The sequence below is a fragment of the Cryptomeria japonica genome, chromosome 7 (genome assembly GCF_030272615.1).
Source record: "Cryptomeria japonica chromosome 7, Sugi_1.0, whole genome shotgun sequence".
Lineage (NCBI taxonomy): Eukaryota > Viridiplantae > Streptophyta > Pinopsida > Cupressales > Cupressaceae > Cryptomeria > Cryptomeria japonica.
The window spans coordinates 815442397-815467384 of record NC_081411.1 but is presented as its reverse complement, the minus strand read 5'-3'; the positions used below and the strand labels follow the sequence as shown (position 1 = coordinate 815467384).

The following is a 24988-nucleotide window of genomic DNA, read 5'->3' as shown; positions in this document are numbered from 1 at the left end:
TTTTCTCTTTAAGTAGCTGACACTCATTCCTTTTGATGATTTTTTTCTTTATCTTTTTCCTTTGTGTTAACAACCTCGTTGTCCATATATTTCTTGCATAACTAGCCAATGTACAAATGAAGAGGATTTAACATGATTCCTATGAAAGTAATGCTACATTTTCATTAGGTTTTTTTGTTTCTCCTATATATTGCAATCACATTGAGATCTATGAGTAGTCTTGACTCTTGATTTATCAGTTTGATACTTTATTATGGTCAAAGGGAGAGTTTTGGCTTCTTCAGTTCTATTGTTTTTCTTCGTTTACTATTCAATAGATGCTTCCCACATGACTGTGCCTTTGCACATAATGATGCCAATTTTTGTTCTGTTCACATCTGGTTGTGGTGCTCATGAACTTACTGTTTCTAGACTTTTTGTTGTTCAAAATAATGTTAGTTTGTCTGAATAAAATAAGAATGTTATTTGAAATTTTGAGTATCTATTCTCAACTCTTGGGCTTTTCTTTTCTCTACTTAAAAAAGTAGTCCTTTATGGATCTTGTAAAGAAAGATGGGCATAATAACTCCGGTTCTCAGATGCACCCTTTCTGCTAAATCATTAATCTGCTATGAAACTTTCCCATTTTGCTTAGTCATCATTTCTGCTAGCTATATCACCTTTCTATAACTTCCTAGAGAGTGTCGTACTTAGTACTTATTTACAGCAGTTCCTAGAAGGTGACAATAATACAAATATATCTGACTGTTGCATTTAATATCTATTCAAAGCAGTTAAATAATGATTCTCCTGAAATTGAACTTTCTAGGAAGCAAGTGCGATACCCTTTGCAGCATTGACAGCATGGCGAGCTTTAAAAAGCACTGCTAGAATAAATTCGGGGTATGTCTTGTGTTTGTCTTGGAAGTTTTGTCAACGTTTTGTCACCTCTTATTCTTAAATGTTGAAGTGATTTGGTTAAATTTATATTGCAACATGCTTGAGGAATTGGATTAATTTTTGTTCACAAAGGGAAATTAATATATGAGGAAAAAATTGAGAAAGGAAAGCATAACTCACATTGCATTTCTGAGCATTTTTTACCCACTGCTGTAAGTTGTCTTTTAGATGAGCTTCTTTTACATTAATGCATCTCTGTTAAAGTTTGAGATATTGGTCCAGGGTAAGGGCTGCACAAGAATATTAGTTCAGTACCGTTTTCAAAAATATTGCTAGAATCAATATATGTTTATATTTATTACTCTGATCCTGCAAGGTGATGTCTATTTGTGTGTAATTCATGTTTTGGAGATTGTTGTCTGATGAATTATGGGAATATGATGGTACGGTATGATTTCATGCTCCTATGTCCTAAGTTCTAGGTTCTGAGCTTGATGAGAAATATCTTTGGATTATACTGACTGTTAGAAATTTTTCAGTACCAACTCATGCTTTTCATCCTACAATTAACTTGTTGAATCTGCATTTACTTGGTACCAATGGTTATTTTATAGTGGAGGAAAGGGTTTAGATTGATTGATTGTGACTTGCATGCATGAATTTAATACAATGAATGAAAATTTAAATGGTTGTCCAAGAATGTTTGGAAATTCGAGAATAGCATATGCTTAAAGAGGCTGGTATAACTGAATATAAAACACACTTAGTATAGTGATCTTTCTGTAGAATTCATGGTATAAAAAATGTGAAGTACACGATCTATGGCTTAACTTGGCACCAATTTTATGCTGCTATAAGATTGCTTCATATTGAATGTTCAACCATGTTGGCATCTCATTTTGATGTGTTTTATTTCTTTTTGTCTTCCTGTGTTGTGCATTTAACCCTATTTACCCAGTATTCATAACCAATCTGAGATGATTCTTAATGGGTCTCTCTTGGTCAAAGTTAGCACATATGTTGTTTTTCATGACTCCATGTGCTTGCCAATGTGCTAGAAGTTGCTAGGGTCTCAAAAATTCTAAGTATGGAGGTTTTGTTGTTTAAATTTCTAAGGATTGTTCTTATGTTAGAGTTTTGGAATTTCCCTTCTTGGTATGTCTTTCCGCCCAACTCTGTTGTTTCCTTTATTACTATCAGGATATCAGACTTTCCCATCTACGTATGCCTTTCATCAGTTCCTCGCCTTTGTCCCCTTTTCCTTTTGGGATATTAGAGTTTTCCTTCTTGGCATCCCTTTCCTCTAAACCACGCTCTTTTCCCTTGCCTTTGTCAGAGTGAGACTTTATCTTTTTGGCATGCTTTTCCTCAAAACATTCACTTGCTCAATCTTGTATACCAAGTTACCCAATGGAGCCGGTGTTTTGGCCATCCCTTTACTTAAGAATATTATTAATACCTTGGTATGTTTGATCCTCGACTTTTGACATTTCCTTCTATATGCTTAATTGGAGTTCGAGATGTGGGAATACCTCTAATTTGGTACATGGTTTGAGGCAGCAACGACTGTCAATCCTTGACGTCTTTCACTGCATTACTTTGTTGAGATTGCTAGTTTAGACTTATTCTTGTTTGATGCCTTGAGGGATGAATCCCTCGATACCTTCAATTCCCTGACTCTCCAACAATTTCCTTAACATATTCTTTGGAGTTGAATATGTTTAGATACCCTTGTTTACTTTAAGCATGAAGTGCCTTACTCTTGACCTCAACTCCCTAACAATGCTATTGGTATGTAATGTCTCCATTTTTTTTTAACAAACCTGCAATTTTTTCAACCTTTAGTTCATAGACATTTCGTCAAACAGTTGGTGGAACATGAAAACCATTCAACATTTCTGAGTCTTATAATGCTGAACAGCTGCACTGTCTTTTATTATCAAAGGCATTTTGGCTTTTAGTTGTCATGCATTAACAATTTCACAAATAATTGACAAACACAACCTCTGCTGGTATAAAATTTCTGATAGAAATCTCTTATCAACTGATAAATATACAAGGAATTCTGATATAAAACCAGAAATGCATATGATACTGAAAACTTATTTTTTGACTTCAAATGAAGCTTTATTTGTCTGCAGATGATATTGGTCACTCACTATAAATATTCTTGAGAATGTAGGTGAAGCTGAAGTAATTATTTTGCCCTAAAATTTTGAATAGCATTGGTGTATATAGATTTCTGCCTTTTGTTACACTTGCTACAGCAGTGATAACTCCTTATATCTTCCAAATTGTTGCCAACAAACAAGTTGCTGATGTAGGGGACTTAAAAAACTCTAAATGAGGTATTGCTTCCTTCCAAAAATCTCACGATCTCACCTAATATCCTTATTCCTTTTTAAATATTCAAATGCTATCTTTATACTAATATTGGGTATGGTTAGGTTTTGATAAGGCTTTGAACCTTCATTATATGAAATTAAACCTCTTATATTTGAATAGCCACTCGATTCCTATTACATGTTACAACCAACTATGGTTGGTTGAATTCCTCCAAAAATAACAACAAATATTTGTCTGCAATAATTTCCTCAAATTCCAATCCTTTATTTCAAACTGTAGTCTTCAATTACAATTAATCCGAAATCAAATCTGAAAATTACCACAAAAACTAAACATTAAACACACCTGCGAATCCTAAAGGAATCCACTCGATTAGCAAAATCCATGAAATTGATTGCTAGAAGGGGTTTAGTCCTTATACTGAAGAAGATGAACAAAGTTCAATCTTTCACAAAAGAGAATTTGATAATGAACAATGAATGATCAACATCTTGACCAAGCCCTCAAATAACTTTTTTGAAAAATTGTTTTTTTCTTTTTCTTTTTTGTTGTGTTTTTTTTTGAAAAAGCATTTTTTTTCTTTTTCCCTCGAGGGACTTGAAATTCCCCTTATATTTCAATTTTACATTTGGGCCCAAAATGAGTCACTTTTATGTCTCCATATATAACCCCTTTTTAAAAATAATTAAATACAAGTTGCAGCAACTTAAATATGTAATTATTTTTCTTACAACCACCAAAGTTATAAAAAATATTAAAATAGCCTAAAAATGAATTTGACCATACCACCAATAGCTTAAATGCATAAGATATCCGTTTATATGAAAATGGGCGCTCTCTCAAGAAAACAATTTTCTCCAACTAGTGTTGAGTGCTCTAGGAACTCTTTGCCATTGTCAAATTACCTCTCCAATAAAGTTGGTGGCACTTGCCTGGAAGTTGGGAGTTTCCAAAGATGTTGGTATGGACTAAGAAACAAACATTGTTGTCGGGTAATTAAGCATTAAGGTAAATTGTGTTAGCGTCGGCAGTTAACCCATCGATTGTTGGTAGTTGGCAATTGGCACCGGGTAACTGTCCAGACCCCTTTACATTGTATCTATTTCCAGTCTTGGGGATGTCATTGTAGTCGAACATATTGCTATCATTGTATGTACTGGCTTATTATGAATCAATAGAACACTTGTGAGTTCCATATATTTTGTGTACTTCTGTCATTTATGCAATGTCTTAACTTGACACCCTATGGGGAAAACAAACATTATAGGTTATGAGGTACCCTTGCTTCCCAAAACTTTGAACTCTTGCGCTTTGTACCGTTTGTTTTCACACCACCAATAGCTTAAATGCATAAGATATCCGTTTATATGAAAATGGGCGCTCTCTCAAGACAACAAATTTCTCCAACTAGTGTTGAGTGCTCTAGGAACTCTTTGCCATTGTCAAATTACCTCTTCAATAAAGTTGGCACTTGCCATGGAAGTTGGGGGTTTTCAAAGATGTTGGTATGGACTAAGAAACAAACATTATAGGTTATGAGATACCCTTGCTTCCCAAAACTTTGAACTCTTGCGCTTTCTACCGTTTGTTTTCATTTCACCTACCTCTTCGGATGACCTAGAGTGCCATTAAGACTTGATAAGGCCCTACAACTACCCAATCAGGTTTTCTCACCTAGAAATAATTTTTTATTCCAAGGACGCAGATAATATTCAACGACACTTTTAACGACAAAAGATGAAGGTGAATACGGTAATTAATGCAATGATTAGGTTTCAAACCCCAACTATTCTCATGCCGTCTCTTGGCTGCCATTCTAGTGGATTTTGTAGGATCTCTATCTTGCACAGTCAAATAAAAGTATGCCATTAATGCTCAAAATTATGGTGAAGAGAAGGATTGCTTCATGCATATAGGTATTTCCATCCATCTTGAAGGGGTAATTTTTTCACGAATTTATTGATGTTGATGATGTCAAAGGCATCGTCGACCTACGTGGCTGCTTGAAATCATTGAATGATATTTATTTCTAGATTTTCCTGGTTCATAGTGCAAAATGTGCAACATCAAAGAATGTGCAAAGTGAAGTAAATTTCAAAGAAGACATGCTGAAAAGAAAGAAAGATCGTAGGTCTCACCATAACTTTGAGCTAATTGTTGAGTTTCAAGGTAGTAAATACTATGCTTTCGCTTTGGCACAAGCAAAGACATTGGCATTGGTCAGTAATATCAGACTTGTGAAGAAAGGAAAATCTTCACACCCATCACAAGTCCTTGACAATGTAGTAAATGTCTTTGATCTTATTCTTTCAAAGCCAACAAGGACCCTATGGGAAGATGTGCATGCACGCAATTTTGAAAGAGTCCAATTGGGCGAAAGATAGAATTTTGCCATTAATGTATGGAGCTCTATCCTCACCTAGTACATGGTTCCTCGAGTACACCCACTCTTAGAATTAGTTCAAGCCCGTTCATAATGATATGACTCGAAGAGAGGGTTACTACAAGGAAGAGCTATTTAGGTTGCAGTAAGTGTCGATAGCATCAAGCTTATGTTACATTTGCTCCATGTAGCAGAAGCTTTGCATTGTAGTTATAAAAATTTGAAGAATACTTGGGACACAAAAACAAATCAGCTCGGATTCTTGAATAAAGAGCTGGACAAGGAAAGTTGTCCACCAAATTGCCTTAGCTTCCCATTGCCATATCTGAATTCCAAAACAATTTGTAGGATGAGTGTTTGATGTTGCCCTTCATTTTTGGGCTAGACGATGATAGGGGTGTGCATGAATTTCAATTAAGAGCTTTGCACAAGCCGAAGACCATTGCATGGAACCAATTCTTCTTGTTTAATTTTGCAAATGCAATTGCTGGTGTGTTGCATTATTAGTCGAGGAACTTTAGTGTCTAGCAAGTGTTGAGGTATTCATTTTTTTTGGTTCATCTCTTAATGTACTTGAATGCCCCATTCTTTAAAAAATTCATGCATTTGATGATTGTGGAGGATTCGGTTGATCGCCATAGGGTTATTTTTGGGTTTGCTTTGTCAAATGTAGTGCCCCAAACCTTAGATTATTATTAATAAAGTATTATTGTAATATTTAGCATATAATGGTCAATTTAGTCTTTAGGATAGACTTTAGGAATATTCTTTATTCTTTTAGTTAAGTTCCTATCATTTGCTTTGTTAGTTGTCACTCTTATCCTTTATTGATAAAGCTTTTGTAACTCTTATTTGAGGAGACTTTCATTGTGTGGTTTAACATCAAATATCTTGGTAATCATTTTGTGTTATATTTTTACTAGATGGTATCAGAGCCTAGATCACATCTTGGGATTTTTGAACAACACGTGTGTTGTGCTTCACACAACACTCCCCATCCTTAACAGGGACCCCCTCCTAAAGTCTACCCGATAGGAGAGAGAGAGAGGCCCGTGTTCGAAATCGCGTCAGAAAGCCTGACAAAATCCCAGTCAAGGCAACACACTTTCAAAATCAAAACGAATAAGCTCTTTTTCTAAAAACATCGCTCCTTTCAATCCGCAAAACAAATGTGGAAAGGGCAAACAAAGTGCTAAGTTCGAGCTCTTTCATCTCCAATCGCCTGATAAGAATCTCGAGTCCAAAAGATGCTTTAGAAGGTAAACGAAAATGGACTTCGGGTGTTTTAAAGTCAAAATGGGAGGTCGTATCATTTTTCATTTTCATCACACCTTTGTAAGCCCTGATAAAAACCCCCGAAAGGATCGCGCGCGAAATCCTTAGGGCATCAAAACGCAGAAGGTAAGTTGCGATTTTCTCTGTAATCGCCGAAATAAACACTCCATAATGTGAAACCGAGAGTTCATGCATTCTTCCTTAAGGCATCGATCATTTTTGTTTTCCTCGACTCTGTTTTTCCCGAGAAAAAGCCGAAGGCGGCATTATTAAAGGTTAAGGTGAATGTAAAAAAATCAGAACATTTGAAAGGAGATGAAATTCCTTTCCAAACGCCTTTCAAGCCCGAAAAAATACCGAAACTCCTGAGAGCCTGTTGTTAATGAAAATAATAAAAAGTGGAGGTGAAGAAAAAATATAAAGTTCAAATGGTTTTATTTGTCACATCTTCAAAAGGGCTGATGATAATCTTGTAAAAATACCTAGGCGTTAAGTTAGAATGGAGGGGGTCAATGGAGTTCACATGTTTTGCATTTTTGCCTAAAATCGCCAAACTTTTCCCTTTTTGGCCTAGACACTTCAAAACATAAGAAAACACCATTTCCCATTTTGCTTCAAAAGGCCGAGAAGAGACTGAAGTTTTACCAAACGGGAGAGGGCACTCAATTCTGTCTAAAACACGCCTTCAGTAAGCTCTAAATATCACAACGCCTTTAAAAGTTGAATGTGGTGCCTAAAAAATTATAATGAAATGAGAAATTGCATCACGATTGGCTTGATTCATGACTTGTTGTGTTTTCTTTTCAAGTTCGGGAGGGACGTTAGCATGAAGAAAGAGAGTCCGGAGCATGGATTGAAGGTCGCCAAGGCCAGAGGATGAAGATCCAACATGCAGGAACAAAATGCTGATCACAGGGCAGTGTTTACGAGGAACATGCTGCAACGTAGTGTTAATGCATAGTAGCTTCGGTAAGATAAATGATTGAATGAGAGATAAATGAAGTCTCTCATTCAATCATTTATCATATCGATAATTATGATGAATAACTTCAAGCCCTCATTTGATAAACCATTCTTTATTTGTATATGATCAATCAAATTAGTTTGATCAAAATGCTTAACTGATAATCATTCTATAGCATAGAATCCCAATTTAATATCGGTTACACTATTTGTGTTCACCGAATATTAAATCGGGTTAATCATTGCAATCCGAGTTAATTCGATTAACTCATTTAATGATAAAACAAACAATTATCGGGTAGACCAAACATCGATTAGTATCGATGTTAACTTATGTTTGCACTGATTGATATCGGGTGGAAGAATAAATATACACCGATTGTTATCGGGTGTTAAGGCAAGCATTCACCGATTGGCATACACCGATTGTTATCGGGTGTTAATATAAGCATACACCGTTTGGTAAATAAACGCCATGTATTATTATTATAGCGAAGGGGCACGATCAAGTAATGTCTTGATCGGCCATGTCTTAAAGACATGGCTGGTCAAGGCATTGCTTGACCGTACCCAGTTTGCTATATATATATTAAATGGCATTTGTGAGAAAGGACATCGAAATTCATAAATGCTCCTCTCACCTGCCATACAAAAGAAGATAGCCAGATTTATATTTTTAAATCAGTAATACATAGAACAAGATAATATCAAATAGAATATAACTTGCATATTGAATGTAAATTGAACATCATTTACATGGTATTAGAGCTATAGTTAAATCGAACCCGAGGCTGTTCAATTTTACGTAAAATTCAAATCGAGCATATATTCAACATCACAATCCTATCAATGGCTAGTGCTATTAGATTTAAAGACAGACTCGGAAGAGGTGATGACTTCTCCGCATGGATATTCAGAATTCAAATGATTCTAAAAAAAAATAAAGTCGAATCATTTGTAAAGACTGAAACTGAAGAACCTGAGATTGAACCTGACAAAGCAATTTGGAGAGAAGGAAATGACAAGGCTATCAAAATCATAGTTGATGGGGTAAGGAACAACATTATGTCCATTATAAGGAAACATGAAACAACCTTCAACATGTTCAAAGCACTTGAAGATGCTTTTGAGATATCTAATGCCAGTAGAACCTTGGCTCTAAAACGAGAAATAAATCACATAGCCATGATAAAAGGAGAATCAGTCAATGCCTACTTCATGCGAATATCTGCCCTAAGGGATGAACTAGCAACCTTTGGATATGAGATCCAAAGCAAAGAATTAACCCTCATTGCTCTAGATGGGTTGCCTAGCATATGGGAAACATTCGTCCAAGGCATCAGTGCAAGGGATAACTTCCCAAAATTCGATAGGCTAAAACTGTCTCCAAGAGGAATCAAGGCAAAATAAGAAAGGGATCAAACCGAAAGATATAAATGAAGATCTTCAAGTTCTAAATACGAACTCAAACAAGAAAGGCAAGCAAAAGCAATTCAGGAAGAGAAAAGGTTGTCATGGCAAGAACTCCTTCAAGAAGGACCTCTCTCAGATTCAGTGTTACAAATGTGACAAATTTGGGCACTATGTTGCCAAATGTCCAGAAAGAGCTAAACAAGCCACATTTGCCAAAACAGGAAAATCCAAAAGGGAAGAGGACTCCGAGAAGTATGTACTCTATTCAACACTCACAAATCAAGCATCAAACAAAGTTAACTCCTGGGTGATCGATAGTGGCTCATCCACACACATCACAGTATTCAGAGAAGTACTAGACTCCATGAAAGAGGAGAATGATGAGGAAGTAACTATCGGAGATGATTCTACACACTCTGTCAAAGGAGTTGGAACCTGCACCATCAAACTAAAGTTGGGTGTATCATTACAACTTAGGGGAGTGCTATATGTTCCAGGCATCAAGAGAAATCTAGTCTCAATATCAGCACTGGAGGACAATGGATACAGAGTAACCTTCATGGACAACAAAGTATTGGCTTGGCCAAAGAACTCATCCATCAAGAAAGCTAAAACAATTGGTCAAAGACAAGGCTATTTGTATGAGCTATGTACAGAGCCCAACTTAGCCCTAATTCATGAGACTACAGATACCAACGAAATCTAGCATAGAAGACTAGGCCACCTAAATTTTAGAGCTTTATCATCAATGGGATACCTTGTCACAGGTCTACCTAAGTTAAAGCAATATCATTTAGGGGCATGCACAGGATGTGCCCTAGGTAAAAATACTAAGGTTGCTTTTTCAGAATAGTACTAGGAAAACAAGTAAAATTTTAGAGTTGGTTCATTCTGATGTATGTGGACCTATGTCCGTACCTTCATTGGGGAGATTTCTGTATTATGTAATATTTGTTGATGACTACTCTAGGAAAACTTGGATCTACTTTTTGAAATGTAAAGAATCAGAAGAGATCCTTAATAGGTTTAAAGAATTCAAATCACTAACAGAGAACTACTCAGGAAATAAAATTAAAACCCTAAGAACTGACAATGGGGGGGAATACACATCAGAATTATTTAAAGAGTTCTGTAAAAATTCAGGTATTAAGAGGGAGTTAACAATACCTTATAACCCTCAACAAAATGGGATAGCTGAAAGGAAAAATAGGACAATTGTTGAAGCTGCCAAAGCTATGATTTTTGATCAGAATTTAAATATCAATCTTTGAGCAGAAGCAACTAGCATTGCTGTATATATTCAAAACAGATGTCCCCACTCTCATCTTGAAGATGAGACCCTTGAGGAAGTATTTACTAAATCAAAACCTGATATTTGCCACCTTAGAATATTTGGATGCCCTGTCTATATTCATGTACCTAAGGAGAAAAGATTAAAATTAGAGCCTTCTGGGAAAAGGGGAATCTTTGTAGGATATAGTGAAACCTCCAAGGCTTACAAGATCTATATACCTGGTCAAAAGAATATTGAACTAAGCAGGGATGTAATCTTTGAAGAAGACTTAGCTTTCAAAAGAGCCCAAAGCTCTCTAGACCCTGAAGTCTATATCCCCACCCCTAGCATAGATAGAGATCCTACTCCTGAGCTTCAGAGGGAGAATCCTGAGAAAACTATAATTGAAACTCAAAGTCCACCTAGAGAAAACCTCAAGAAAAGACCACTATGGGCTACCAAAGCTGTAGCAGAAGCTCAGAAGTTTTTTGCTCCTTCAGGAACCTTCAAGGAAAGCAAAAGGCCTAACAAATTCACTAGCTATGATGCCCTTATGAATGATCTCTCCAAAGACGAAGCAAACAATGTATCAGAGGCTCTTGAACAACAAGTATGGAAGGATGCCATGTCTAAAGAGTATCAGTCCATTATGAAAAACGATGTTTGGGAGATTGTTCCTAGGCCAACTAAGAAATCTGTTGTTTCATCTAAATGACTTTTTAAGATCAAACATGCTGCAAACGATAGTATTGAAAAACACAAGGCTAGATTTGTAGCTAGAGGTTTCTCCTAAAGGGAAGGAATGGATTATAAAGAAACTTTTACACTTGTTGCCAGATATACATCAGTAAGAGCTGTATTATCCATTGCAACAGCTAAGGGGTGGAAGGTACACCATATGGATGTTAAGACAACATTTCTAAATGGTGAGATCTCAGAAGAAGTCTACCTAGAGCAACCTGAAGGGTTTGAAATTTATGATGCAGAGTCTCATGTGTGCAGACTCAAGAAAGCTCTCTATGGGCTTAAACAGGGTCCCAGGGCTTGGTATGAAAGAATTGACACCTATCTCTCAGGACTAGGTTTCTCTAAAAATGATGCAGATCCTAATCTCTACTACAAAAGAAATAAAGGTGATATGCTAATGTTGATTTTATATGTTGATGACTTATTAATCACAGGAAATGATCATCTTATAGATCAATGCAAGAAAGATCTACCCAAAGAATTTGATATGAAGGACTTAGTACTCTTTCATTACTTCCTAGGATTGGAAGTATGGCAGAATTCTGACAACATTATACTAAACCAAGGAATATGTACCTTGGATATATTGAAGAGATTCGAAATGGTAAACTGTAGGCCCATGACCTCTCCTATGGAAACCAATTTACATAAACTTAAAGAAGCAGCAGTAGAGTCACAACCCACTGGCTCTACTCAATACAGACAGATGATTGGGTCTCTGATGTACTTGGTGAATACAAGGCTAGATATCTGTTATGCAGTTAATGCCTTAAGCCAGTTCATGTGTGAACCTAAGGAGATACACTTGGTTGCAGTAAAGCACATCATGAGATACCTACAAGGTACTCTAAAACTTGGTATCAAATATGAGAAAGTTGACATAAAACTACATGGATTTACAGATTCAGATTGGGCTGGAAGTGTAACTGACAGAAAAAGCACCTCAGGGTGTTGCTTCAGTCTGGGTTCAGCCATGATATCTTGGATCAGCAGGAAACAGTCCTCTGTAACTCAAAGCTCCACCAAGGCAGAATACATTGCAGCTTCTATGGCTGCTCGAGAGGCAGTATGGCTTAGAAAGTTGCTTGTGGGGTTGTTTGGAGAACCTATGAAATCCACTATTATACACTGTGACAATTAGAGCTGCATAAAACTTTCAGTTAACCCAGTGTTCCATGACAAATCCAAGCATATTGAGATCCCATACCACTATGTGCGAGATATGGTAGACAAAAATGTAATTCAATTAGAATATGTTTGTACAGGAGATCAAACGACAGATATTATGACCAAACCTCTTTCCAGGGTGAAGGTTGATCACTTCAGAAAAGGTTTAGGTATGATAGAAAGGTAATTTGCTTTGTAATCTGTATTTACATATCAATAAGATGTTTAATGTGTAAACTTCTTTGTCATGATAGGACATTTTGGATTTTTATCCCCTGAGTTCATATCTAAGAGGTGACAATCTCTCAAGACAATGAACACTTGTATGGAGACATTATAAGGTGACGATCTTATAATGTCCAAACCAGTTATCATGTTGGATCTCTGGTGTATCATGGATGAGCCATGATTGTGTTGTGGTAAAACATTTATATGAAATGTTAGTGCACCTACCACAACTTGGATAAAGATGAGAATTGAATATTTTCTCATATGATTATCCTTAAGTATTGCGTGCTTAGGCAATACTGATATCACGTGTTAAGGTGATATCCTGTCATCACAAGATTGATGAGATAGACACTTTGTATCACTTGTTTAGGTGATACTTCATATCATGTGATTAGGTGATATGATCTCCTAGAAGTTTAGATTGTGTAAAAGAATGCTAACTATCATTTGAATTGTGATGCTTGATACATTGCTCTCATTTATCTTACCTAGCTAAGAGGGAGTGTTAATGCATAGTAGCTTAGGTAAGATAAATGATTGAATGAGAGATAATTGAAGTCTCTCATTCAATCATTTATCATATCGATAATTATGATGAATAACTTCAAGCCCTCATTTGATAAACCATTCTTTATTTGTATATGATCAATCAAATTAGTTTGATCAAAATGCTTAACTGACAATTATTATTCTGTAGTATAGAATCCCGATTTAATATCGTTACACTATTTGTGTTCACCGATTATTAAATCGGGTTAATCATTGCAATCCGAGTTAATTCGGTTAACTCATTTAATGATAAAACAAACAATTATCAGGTAGACCAAACATCGATTAGTATCGATGTTAACTTATGTTTTCACCGATTGATATCGGGTGGAAGATAAATATACACCAATTGTTATCGGGTGTTAAGGCAAGCATTCACCGATTGGCATACACCGATTGTTATCGGGAGTTAATATAAGCATGCATCGTTTGGTAAATAAACGCCATGTATTATTATTATAGCGAAGGGGCACGATCAAGTAATGTCTTGATTGTACCCAGTCTGCTATATATATATATATATATATATATATATATATATAGTGAGAAAGGACATCGAAATTCATAAATGCTCCTCTCACCTGCCATACAAAAGAAGATAGTCAGATTTATATTTTTAAATCAGTAATACATAGAATAAGATAATATCAAATAGAATATAACTTGCATATTGAATGTAAATTGAACATCATTTACACATAGAAGGACCAAAATCATGTTCCAGATTTCTGGAAGGCATCAACAAAACACTTAGAATGCTACAGGCATGCAAACTCATAAAACTGCACAATAGAAGATTCCAGAACATCAGTCTATTTGTAAAACAAAATTGTCTTATTGTAAAATGGCTACCTATGGGCCCCGCTTAATGCAATTTAAAACAAAAGGGGGACAAATCAATTATTTCCAGCTACCTGATTTGTAAAATTGATGTCAAATAGTTGCTGGTAGCTGAGAAAGTGGTTGAGAAGGCAGCTGGGAAGTTATGGAAGTTACTAGGTATGGGCTAAAGCTGCCAGGCTTCTAGAAGGTAGATTGCAGCCATTGGATGATTTAGATCCTAGCCATTGATTCAAATATAAAAATCTGTAAAAAGCCAGTGTCTCTCTTTTGTAAAGGGTTAGAATTTGTTATATTTTTTTTTAGGAGTTAGATTTTATAGGTTAGAATAGTTAGATGCGGTTTGCAAATTAGGAGTTGAATAGATCCGTTTGATGAAATTGTTGTAATGGCAATTAGAACAAATAATTAATAAATGGAACATTTAAGCATGGTGTTTTGTTGTTTTGTCCTAATTTGTTTGTATGGTTTCTCTTCATTTGATTAACTAGTTAGAGTTCAATGGTTTTAATGGTGAAGTGTGGGGGGTATCTGATTTGATTTCAGATTCATACCATTGGGGGCCTGCTGATTGTAGGTCACCGTGTATGGTTAGTTTGAACCTTACTATTGTGCTTGTCTCAACTGTAGGTATTTGTCTTAGGCTACGCCAAAATTGGGTGCCTAAATGAGTACCTCCAGTCTGGAAATCCTTCATTCCCTTGGAGCTTGCACTATCCCTTGAGGTTGTGAGTATATCTCTAGCAAAGCAGGGGTTAGTTTATGTGAAATTTGTCTACCTGCAGCATCAACCATTACTACCATTGTACTTAGGATCCCTAAACCCTTCTCTTTTGTTATTTATTTTCCGCACTCTGAGAACCAAAGCATCAACAGATGCAGTCCAACTTGTTGCATATGAGTCCCCCTTGTGTTTACCAACAAAACACATCACTACTGAGTTATCCTAAGCTGTCAAGATCTGACAGTTGGAACCTTGTCCCCTTTGATCATCCAAAACAGCATTAGTGATTTCCTTATTCAAGATAGGCTAGGATACTTAGCATTCTATTTTGTGTTGATCGAAAGAGTAGAAGTATGATTTTCACCATCAATAACATGGAATTCCATAGATTGTTGTAGTGATGACCCATGAACGTGACACGAGGACCAAAAGGACATCATATGGTATAGTACGACATTGTACGAAAGCATGAAGGGTTTACATAAGATAGATGTGGAAATCAAATATTATTTGTGGTAGAGATAGGTGATTATAGGAAAGGTAAAATTAAATGCTTTCAAATCAATGTTTGTAAGATCATCTCAGTTAAGGGACCAAATTTCTCTTAAAACATGCAAAGCTAATAACTAATAAGAGAATTAAAACATTGAATGCCAATTATGTAGAAAGAGTTGAAAGTTTGCAGTCAATGAAATGCATCTCTTGCATCTTTATTTACTGTTTCTTCCAAATACTAGATGCTTATTATATTCAACTATGTTCATCTTTTTGGATTTAAGAAGTCAAAAGGGGGACATTTTACGGATTTTTTTCTCTCTGCATAAAGTGGGTTTTTGATTTTTCGCCATTTTTAACCATCTTTATTATGGTCTTGTAAATGGCCAAGTTGTGATATAAGATTTCTTATTGAAAATTGCTGAATCAGATACTTGTTAATTTAACATGTTGGATGCACACATTGGGCGCTGCATGCATGTGTTCTTGTGAGAGTAGTGAGAGGGAGGCATATTCAATGATATAGTGACACTAGATTGTACCAAAACTTCTTTGGAACAAGAGTAAGATAGCAGCAACTATATTATCAAGTGTGCACACATGTATCGGACGTTGTATTGCTCATGACAACTTCAATAATATTGTGCCAAGAGTTACTACATTCTCATGATAATTGTTGTTAAATTTATGATATATAGAATTTATTGGTCTTTATTAATTGTCTCACTAATTTGTAAAATTAATTTTTCATTTAACATGGGACTACATGATAAACAACAGAGGCTATGCCCTAGCCCATTCATTTTGTGCGTGTTTGTTCTTTTTAACCTCTTGAACCTGCATTTGCTAGATCTTTAGTTGCCTTAAGTACAATTGGTGGTCTCAATTTGTACAAAGTTAATTTCGTTATATGATTTCTGACTTGGTTTAAGAACTTGAAATTTTTTTATGTATATTTTCCATTTTATCTGCTTAGCTTTCTCACAATGACCCTAACTTGCATGGTCTCAAACAACTAATGGAGATTATGGATTGCCATAAATGTAACACCCTTAGATCCTTGCTTTAAATCTATGCTACAGTATAATCATATATCAAGGATCCTCAACTTTCAAACTCCTTTTTCTTTCTATATGTTCATAGCCTCAAATTCTGTTTCTTATAGAACTGATGTTTTTGGTTTAACTTGATTTATAGACAAAGTTTACTTGTAATCGGAGGTGGAGGTGCAGTTGGGCTTTCTGCAATCCAGTTGTCAGTAGTAGCAGGGTGTAGAGTAGCAAGTACTTGTGGAAAAGTAAGTATAGACCGTGTTATGGCAGCTGGAGCAGAACAGGCTGTTGACTATACATCTCAGGTAATATACACATAAAACTGGAATAGTACTTCTATTTCCTTTTGAATACTTTCTGTCTCTTTTTGTTGCTTGTTTCCAGATCTCTCGATATGTTATTTGTCTCAAGTGAGAGATTATAGGGTCTGTAACTTGAGTCCTAGATATGAAAACACTATTGATAGCAAGGCAAAGAAAGTGACTGCAAGGAAATATATTTTAAATAAAATTAGCATATCCAAATGAATGCCCCTGCGATGCAATTATAAAAGGAAAATGATTACAAAGAAGATAAATTATTTTATATTAAGTTCTTGGAAAGCTTGAACTGTGATTTATTGGCGACACTGCTTAGTGCTTAGTTGATTAAATTGTTTGAGCATCCGCATTATCAATAATATTAAGTCCCTTAAATCATAAACCCTGAGTACCCTGTGGTAGAATATGTCTTCCAGATGAGTATGATCTAGAGAGGGTGAATATGCAAGAGATGTCCTACTTTATGATGTCAAGACGTATTTCCAGCATGTTGAGGATGCCCCTTAATTTCTCGTGTCCTAATGCATGAAACTAAAAGGCAGAATAAATGAAGTGTTTGCAACTTTGCCCTAAAGTCAGAAAGGATAGAAAACCCCACCCATTCTATTCTTTGCTCATTCAAACAAAGAGAATCGAAAATCAGTCCTTAGGGTCACTATCATGCCTTAGGGTCACTATCATGCCTTTCAGATTATCCTTTAATTTTATTGAAGAAAAGTAAAAACAACAATTTGTGTAAGTGGTATGCACTATGTCTATTTGTTTGTCTCATCCTATGAAAAATGAGTTTGGGTTGTCTATACCTTGTATTTCACAATTTTTTATTTGAGGTTATGGTATCATCTACAAAGCATTGTCCAAGCTTACTCCAATACTGCTTTGACCTTCATAAAGTTTCAAGGCTTCTTTTTTCTGTAAGCATTTTCTATTATCAGGGTGAAAATCACAAATATATATTTCTGAACATATTGTTACATTAACTCCATGCTTGCAACTCAGCAGATTAGACTTAATACCGTGTAAATTTTTTCTTAGATACTGCAGAGGCCAAATTGTCATGGTCTCAAGAGGAGCACTAAAATAGAATCCATTATTGATATTCATCTACTGAAAAAAAGTCCCAGACTAGAGACGACAAAGAAAATTTGGAATCAGGAGGAGTTAATAACTTCATTATAATTATGTGGAGAGGTGTAACGTACAGAGTGACAAGGGGTTGTAATGGCATGTGTTTACTTGCTAAATGGATTATACAATTAAAGCACAGTAAATTGAGTTCATAAACATAAATGATTCATCCAAAATAGGACAGTAATTCAATAGAATAGTTGCTTCCTTTAATCATTCAATCTTTCTTATACAAAATTGGAAATAGGGAATAATTTGAACACCATGGTCTTTTTTCCAACTACAGAATAAGTTTATAAACTTGCTGGTTGCCAAGGAATTCCAACCGTTGACAACTACCACAACTAATTTAATCAGCTGACAAGGCATAACCATACTCGTCGATTAACTAAAAGTACAACTTAACTAATATGTATTTTATTGTATCTACATCAGGCCCCCAAAAGAAATGTTGTCTTCTAGATACCAAAAAATAGAAGAAACAAGGGGTTGTAATGGCATGCGTTTACTTGCTAAATGGATCATACAATTAAAGCACAGTAAACTGAGTTCCTAAACATAAATGATTTGTCCCCAAATAGCACAGCAATTCAAGAGATATAACAGTTGCGTTCTTTAATCATTCAATCTTTCTTATACAAAAATGGAAAAAGGGAATACTTTGAACATCATTCTTTTTGTCTGAGTGCAAAAGTATATAAACTTGCTGGTTGCCAATCAATTCCAACTGTTGACAACTACCACAATTAATTGAATCAGCTATCAAGGCATAAGTTTGTTGTCCTCATTTTTTGTTTTCAAAAATGATGTACCATTACTTAAAATTTTTGTCAAAAAATGAAAATTTTACTCAAAGGCATGCTTCCCAAGATAGAATTTTGCCCTACCCCTGGACTGGCTTAACCCTCATTCCATCCTCGAACTACGTTTTGAATCTCATTGTGTTTCGAGTTCGTTTGTTATGTTTTTCCTTCAATTTCGGGTTTTTTTCTCCTTGACTCCAGTGGGAAATTTTTCTTAAGTTGCAAGTTTTATGTTTTCCTTTGTTTTAGTCTTTGTAGGGAAATCTTTAGTTAGTTACAAGTTCACTTTATGTAAAAAGAACTTGTAACTTACTTTTTATTTCCCCCTTGATGCTTTTTGGCTTTTTAAGTCATAATAGGAACATTTTGGATAAGTTACAAGTTAATTTTAAATTATCAATTTAAAAGTCACTTGTAATTCTTTTATAAAGTTCCTATTTAAGTGATTTCACTTGTAATAGGGATTTTATTTCCCTATTACATGTTTTATTTTCAAGTCACTTGTAAAGGGAATTTTATTTCCCTATTACAAGTGCTTTTTAAAGTTAAGTTATTAAAACTTGTTAAGAGGATTTTATTTTCCCCTTACAAGTTATTATAACTTGCATTTCTATTTCACAAATCTGATTTGCTCTAGAATTGAAAATAAAGACAGTTTTAAACTTGTAATAAGATGAAAGAAACCCGATTTTCTTCATTACATGCATTTATTAAACTTGTTGTTCACTCCCAAGAATCCGACCAGCTATAGAGGTGGAATTTGTTGAAGATTTCAAGCAATTTTTGTGTAGAAATCTTAGGAGGTGAAAGGCGTTTTGGATTCTTCCCTATTTTCATGCATTTTCAAACACGTTCCACGCTATTTGGAGGTCATGATTGCTGGTTTTATGGTATTTAGTAGCAAAAAACGTGTTTGTAAATGCCACGATTTGCTTTTGAAATTTGCCACGAATCCATTCTTTCCTAAGTCGTTTTTGCTTTCTTCACCTAGGCGTGGGGTTTGGATGGAGATTTGACCATTTATTATGCCATTTTGATAGCCGTTTTTGCTGCACATGGTATTTCGGAAAAACGTGGCTAGGGTTTGAATCTCCTCCTTGTATCTATTTAAGAGTTTCAATCTTCCTTTTCAAGGATTGCTTCTTGTATTTTGGAGGATGTTTTGATTGATCAAGGTATGTTTCTTTCCTTTCTTTTTTCTTTTTATTTCTTGTTTGTTTGGTTTTCCTTGGTCAATTTGTAAATTTGTATATATGTTAATTTTTGCCTAAAATCGGTTTTGTGAGAGAGATTTTCCCCTTAGCAAAGCAATTTGTGAATTGCATTGTTCTTCCCCATTTTCCCTCTTTACTTGCATTCGGGATTTTAAATCCCGATTGCAAGTAGGATGAAAATAATTGATCTTCCCTTATGGTTGGAACTTTTTAATCATCTTTTGGTGAAATTCCAAGTTTCTAAGTTGAAAAATACCCATTCTTTTAAAATCGGGTTTTAAAAATCGGATTACATGTTGAAAGTTCTTCCCACTTTCTTCAAAGTGATGTTCTCAAAATCCTTCCATTTTTGTTCATGCTCATTGCCTTTATCCGTACATACCATTCCCGTCATTTCTGGCATGTCAAAATCTCATTTTCCACCCATTTCTCCATTTTTCTTTTTACAAGTATACTTGCATTCAGGTTTTAAAAATCCGATTGCATGTTTGTCCTTCCCCACTTGTATACTTGTAAAACGTTCCCCAAGATCCGAAATTGGTCAAAGGCCAAGTTTCAAGCATTCCCATTTATTTCCCATCTTCCTCTCACAAAATTGTGAAGTGCAAGGTGTTATGACATATTCACACATCGTCCCATTGCGAATGGGGACCCCTACTTTTTTTGCTTTCTAGGTTTTTTAGGGTTTTGTCTGTTAGCCTTTGCATTTTGAGTGTCGCCAGGGGGATCACTAGGATGGCAGGCTTTGCTTGAGCCAAGGGGAGTCAGCATGTGCTCCAGGTTAGGGTTTCTTTGAAAGTCTCCCTTAGGCCTAGTCTTGCTCTTGTTGCTAATAGTGTCTTGTTTGAGTTTCAGGATGTCAATGAAGCTTGGTGAGTGAATATCATCTTTGAAGATCTGAGTTAGGTCAAATTGGTGAGTGATGAAGTCTGAAATGTCATCTTGATCTTCAAATGTCCTGAAATTTGGTAGTCTGGAATGTCATCCTGATCCTGAAATTTGACTAAGTCTGGAAAATTGAAGAATCCTCCAAAAACTAGATTTTGCATTATAACTCCTGGAGGTCCGAAACCACTCTCAAACATCCTGACAGTATATATGGAATATAACTTAAAGAAAGAAGAAAGATATAAGGAAATGAGGAAATATCACTTAAATGTTATATTCCATATATGAATCTTGACGAAGAGACCAAAATGTCCAATTTCGCTCCTGACCCTTCCAAAGGGTCCAGAGCGAATTCCTCTATAGGACATTCTTCTTTGATCCAAACTTAGAACTAACTAATTCCCAGGCATTATTGAGGGCAAAACACTTATTTGGAGTGAAGAAATATGAAAATGAAGTCACGATTTGAGCATAAGGAGGAATTTCGCTCCTGACCCTTCCAAAGGGTCCATAGCAAAATTCATATGAGATCCTTTTTTCTTCACAAAACCTTGAAGTCAATGCTAACTTGGATTGGAGGATGATCAGGAGGGGCCTAATAAGTTATATCCAAGCCAAAGAAGGGAGGAAAAAGGTGAAAATGAGCCTAAAATGAGAATTTCGCTCCTGACCCTTCCAAAGGGTCCAAAGCGAAATTCACTTTTCCTCTATTTTGCTCTTTGATATGGCCAAGTTGTGGATTTTTGAGGCATGGTTGAGGAGGCTTTGATGCATATTTGCCTTTGAGAGGAGGTTTGAGGCGATGAAGTGGTAGAAATCAACCCAAAAGGAGAATTTCGCTCCTGACCCTTCCAAAGGGTCCAGAGGGAAATTCCCTATAGGTCCTGTCATTGGCCTAGGTCCAGAGCGAAATCCTCAGTTTGACCCCCTATCTTGCCTAATATGATGAAAATGACCTTGTCTTGAGCTAATTTGATGGTAGATTCACTTAAGTGAGAAGAAAGGAGCTTGAATTTGATCAAGTTTAAAGGAGAATTGGATGAAGGAAGTGAGGATTTTGTCGAAGATTGTGAATTTCGCTCCTGACCCTTCCAAAGGGTCGAGAGCGAAATTCTCCATAAACCTCATTTTCTCCTTGTTTAGGCCAATACTTTAGCTCCTTGGGCATATTTGGAAGTGGATTGACATGTTTTTGCCTTAGTGAGTGACTAAAATTGAAGGAGTGAAGGATTTTAACCTAAAACTTGAATTTCGTTCTTGACCCTTCCAAATGGTTGTAATATCCCAGTAAATTTTTTTTTGATTTTTTAACAATAAGCGACACAAGCAATCACCACAACCTGTTAAGGTTAGAGAAATAAACCGAACTGCTGAAAGGGAACCCTTCCACCTTTTGTTCACCAAAAGCCCAGTCTGGGAGGGTGAGAGTATACGGTGTTCCGGGGATTGTTAGCAACAATAAACAAACTGAAATTACAATGCCTGGGCGGCAAGCCAGCCCCTTCTGCTTATCCAGCAGGATAGAAACCAAACTCTTGGCGGTAAACCGACCAAGGGAAAAATGACAAGAAACTGAAATTCAATCACTCTACCGCGTGTTTCAGCAGGATGACATTACATTAAGCAATCACTCTACCGCATATTTCAGCGGGAGGACCATTGTATTGAACTTATCACTCGACCACTTATTCAGTGGGAGGACTGAGTGCAAAAACTGAATTACAAAACTTAGAAGGCGGCAAGTCAGCCTCTTCCACTTATGCAGTGGGAATTACAAATAGAAGCAGAAAGAAGGGATGATCAGTAATACTGAAACAACCTTACAAAATAGAGATGAGCTGAGAAGAGTAATTGCAGATTTCTACAACAAGACTGTAATTTTTTGTTACAACTAATCTGCAGGCTGAAAGTACAATTCAGCAGCCTATGGAAACATCAAAATACTCATAACTCCCTCATTTTTCACCCGAATCAATTCAAATCAATCCCAATCCCACAATATAACACTAACAACAACATCCCATCCAAACTACCACCCAAACAACCCACTATTCATTTGGCACGCATCCCAATGCAAGTGCAAAAACCCACACTATACCTGGGAAGTTCGATTTTATCTAGTAAATTCATTGCTTATTTAAAACTGCTAAAAACTCACACATTGTATTGCCATGGCTAGGAAGGAAGGATGAGCCAGTACCCAGAATGATGGAGTCGCCTGGTTAAGAGGTGTGAGCAAAATATACTTTCAGCAGTCTCGCGACCAGCAACCAGAAACACTCAAATCCAACATAGAATACTCCATAATCTGCAACTCATTCACCAATCAGCAATGGGAACACAAGGACACAGCTAGGTACTATCTTGCAAGTACGAAATTGAGAGTAAGCTAGGAAGCCAACTTTGAAGCTCAGATTTTCTGTAGCCAAACCGGCCGCATAACGATGCAATTTGCAAAGATGTGGAAATGGGAGCCCAAGTCTCATATTTATAACTTCACACACCTCAACCCCAAATGCAATTTCCTTCAATTTCAACGCCTTTCATTTGCATTTCACTCCACTATATGTGGACCCCAAATGTGGCGCCATTTCCCACAAGTCAAACCTCACGCCTAAGGCAAGGACCCACGTTACACTTTGGCAAATATTAGAGATGAGTCATAAACAAATAATATCTTTCTCAATATTTCGACATCTCTTTAATAAACATGAAATTCGCCAAGAACTTAGGAAAAATAGGCATTAATCCCAATTTTAATAAATCAGTCGCAAATAATCAGATTAATTAAATATTAAACCTTAGGATAAGGAAATAATATTTAATTATGTCGCAAATAACTCCCGTACTGATTATTATCACAATCAGGATGAAATTGAGCCCGGACGACCACAGAACTGCTGCAGAATCAGAACCCCTGTCTACAGCCAAAATTAGAATTGTGCCACTCAGCCACTTACTAAAAATAGTAAGTCAAGAACTAATGCTTAGAAAAGCATGATCATCGCGTCCAGAGGCAAAACATGGAGAGCTCAGTAGGACAGTAACTCTAGAATGGTCATTCCCTGACTTACTAAAATAAGTAAGTCCTTGTTTCATCAATGCTGGACCCTCATTCTTCATTCCACCTAGCCTACGGGTCTCAGGAATAGGCTAATGGACCACTGGGAGTTCATCAGTGAGAAGGGGACATTACAGTCCGCCCTCCCCAAAATTGCTTGTCCTCAAGCAACTGCAAGGCTGGATGCATTAGAATCTCCTCACTTTCCCACGTAGCATCCTCTGCTGGTAGGTTCTTCCATTTGATCAAGTATTCCATGATCACTCTTCTCCTCAAAGATCGTTCCCTGAATTCAAGGATGGCTTCCGGAACCAAAACCAACTCTCCCTCCTCATCAAGCGGAGGCAACTCAGCTGAAGCAACAACATTATGTCCCAGAGCCTTCTTAAGGCGAGACACGTGAAATCAGAGTTCCGTGACTCGCGGCGAGTCACGTGAGTCAACGGGCCGATAGAAGTAGGGAAAATCTAACCTACGAGTCTGATTAGGCTCCATATAACAACACAACTTAGAAATCTTGGTAATTGGTATTTAGATTTAGTATTTCAAATTTCCTATAGTCTCATTTGACAATGTAATTCTTATACTGTAATAGTGTCATACATCTTTTCAAAACTAGTTTTTCAAGTACTATATGTATATGTATAACTATATCAGCACCACCACCCCGCTACCCCCCCCGTCGCCGTCCCCCTGCCGTCCCCAAACTTAGGTCCTTGGTACCCCCGTCCTGGAAACGCGTCCCCTCGTCCCCAACGCCCGTGGAACACTGGAAAAATAGGAAGCCATAGTTTTGCAACCAGCTGAGAGGAAGAGGTAAAAAGCTTGCACAAATCACATTGGGGCAACACTACAGTCCGATTGGCTCACTGAGTCCACCGATCTAGTCTTCACTAATGAGGACCTTGAGTGGGTTGACCAGGCAGACAGAAAGGCTGAGGCTATGGCTATGGCAGAGGAGAATGATAGAGCACGATCAGGCACAACACCTATGGCTACTCAGACTGGCACATCACAGGCAGAGACTATGGCTACTCAGTCATCCAGGACCTACCTTAGACTCCTTTCTAGGAGGCAGATAGACAAGGTTGAGCCAGAGCCTGAGCCATAGACTTGTTTTTGTTTACACTTTAGAGTTACATATATGTTTGTGAACATTTGAAGTCATGGATTTATATATATTGGACAACATTTATAACTCTATATATCTATGTTTTCTAATTCCTTCAACTACAAT

At 36.4% G+C, this 24988-nt stretch overlaps 1 protein-coding gene across 3 annotated transcripts in view; it reads left to right on the top strand.

The window, feature by feature from the left end:
- The window catches only part of LOC131066542 (uncharacterized), a 148367-nt gene that overhangs the window by 57008 nt on the left and 66371 nt on the right, over positions 1-24988 (top strand). For all 3 annotated transcript variants that reach the window (XM_058001476.2, XM_058001422.2, XM_058001360.2), the window contains exons 3-4: positions 809-882; positions 16483-16642. In XM_058001476.2, coding sequence (XP_057857459.2) covers positions 809-882; positions 16483-16642 — 234 coding nt within the window. The remainder of the gene's footprint in view (positions 1-808; positions 883-16482; positions 16643-24988) is intronic.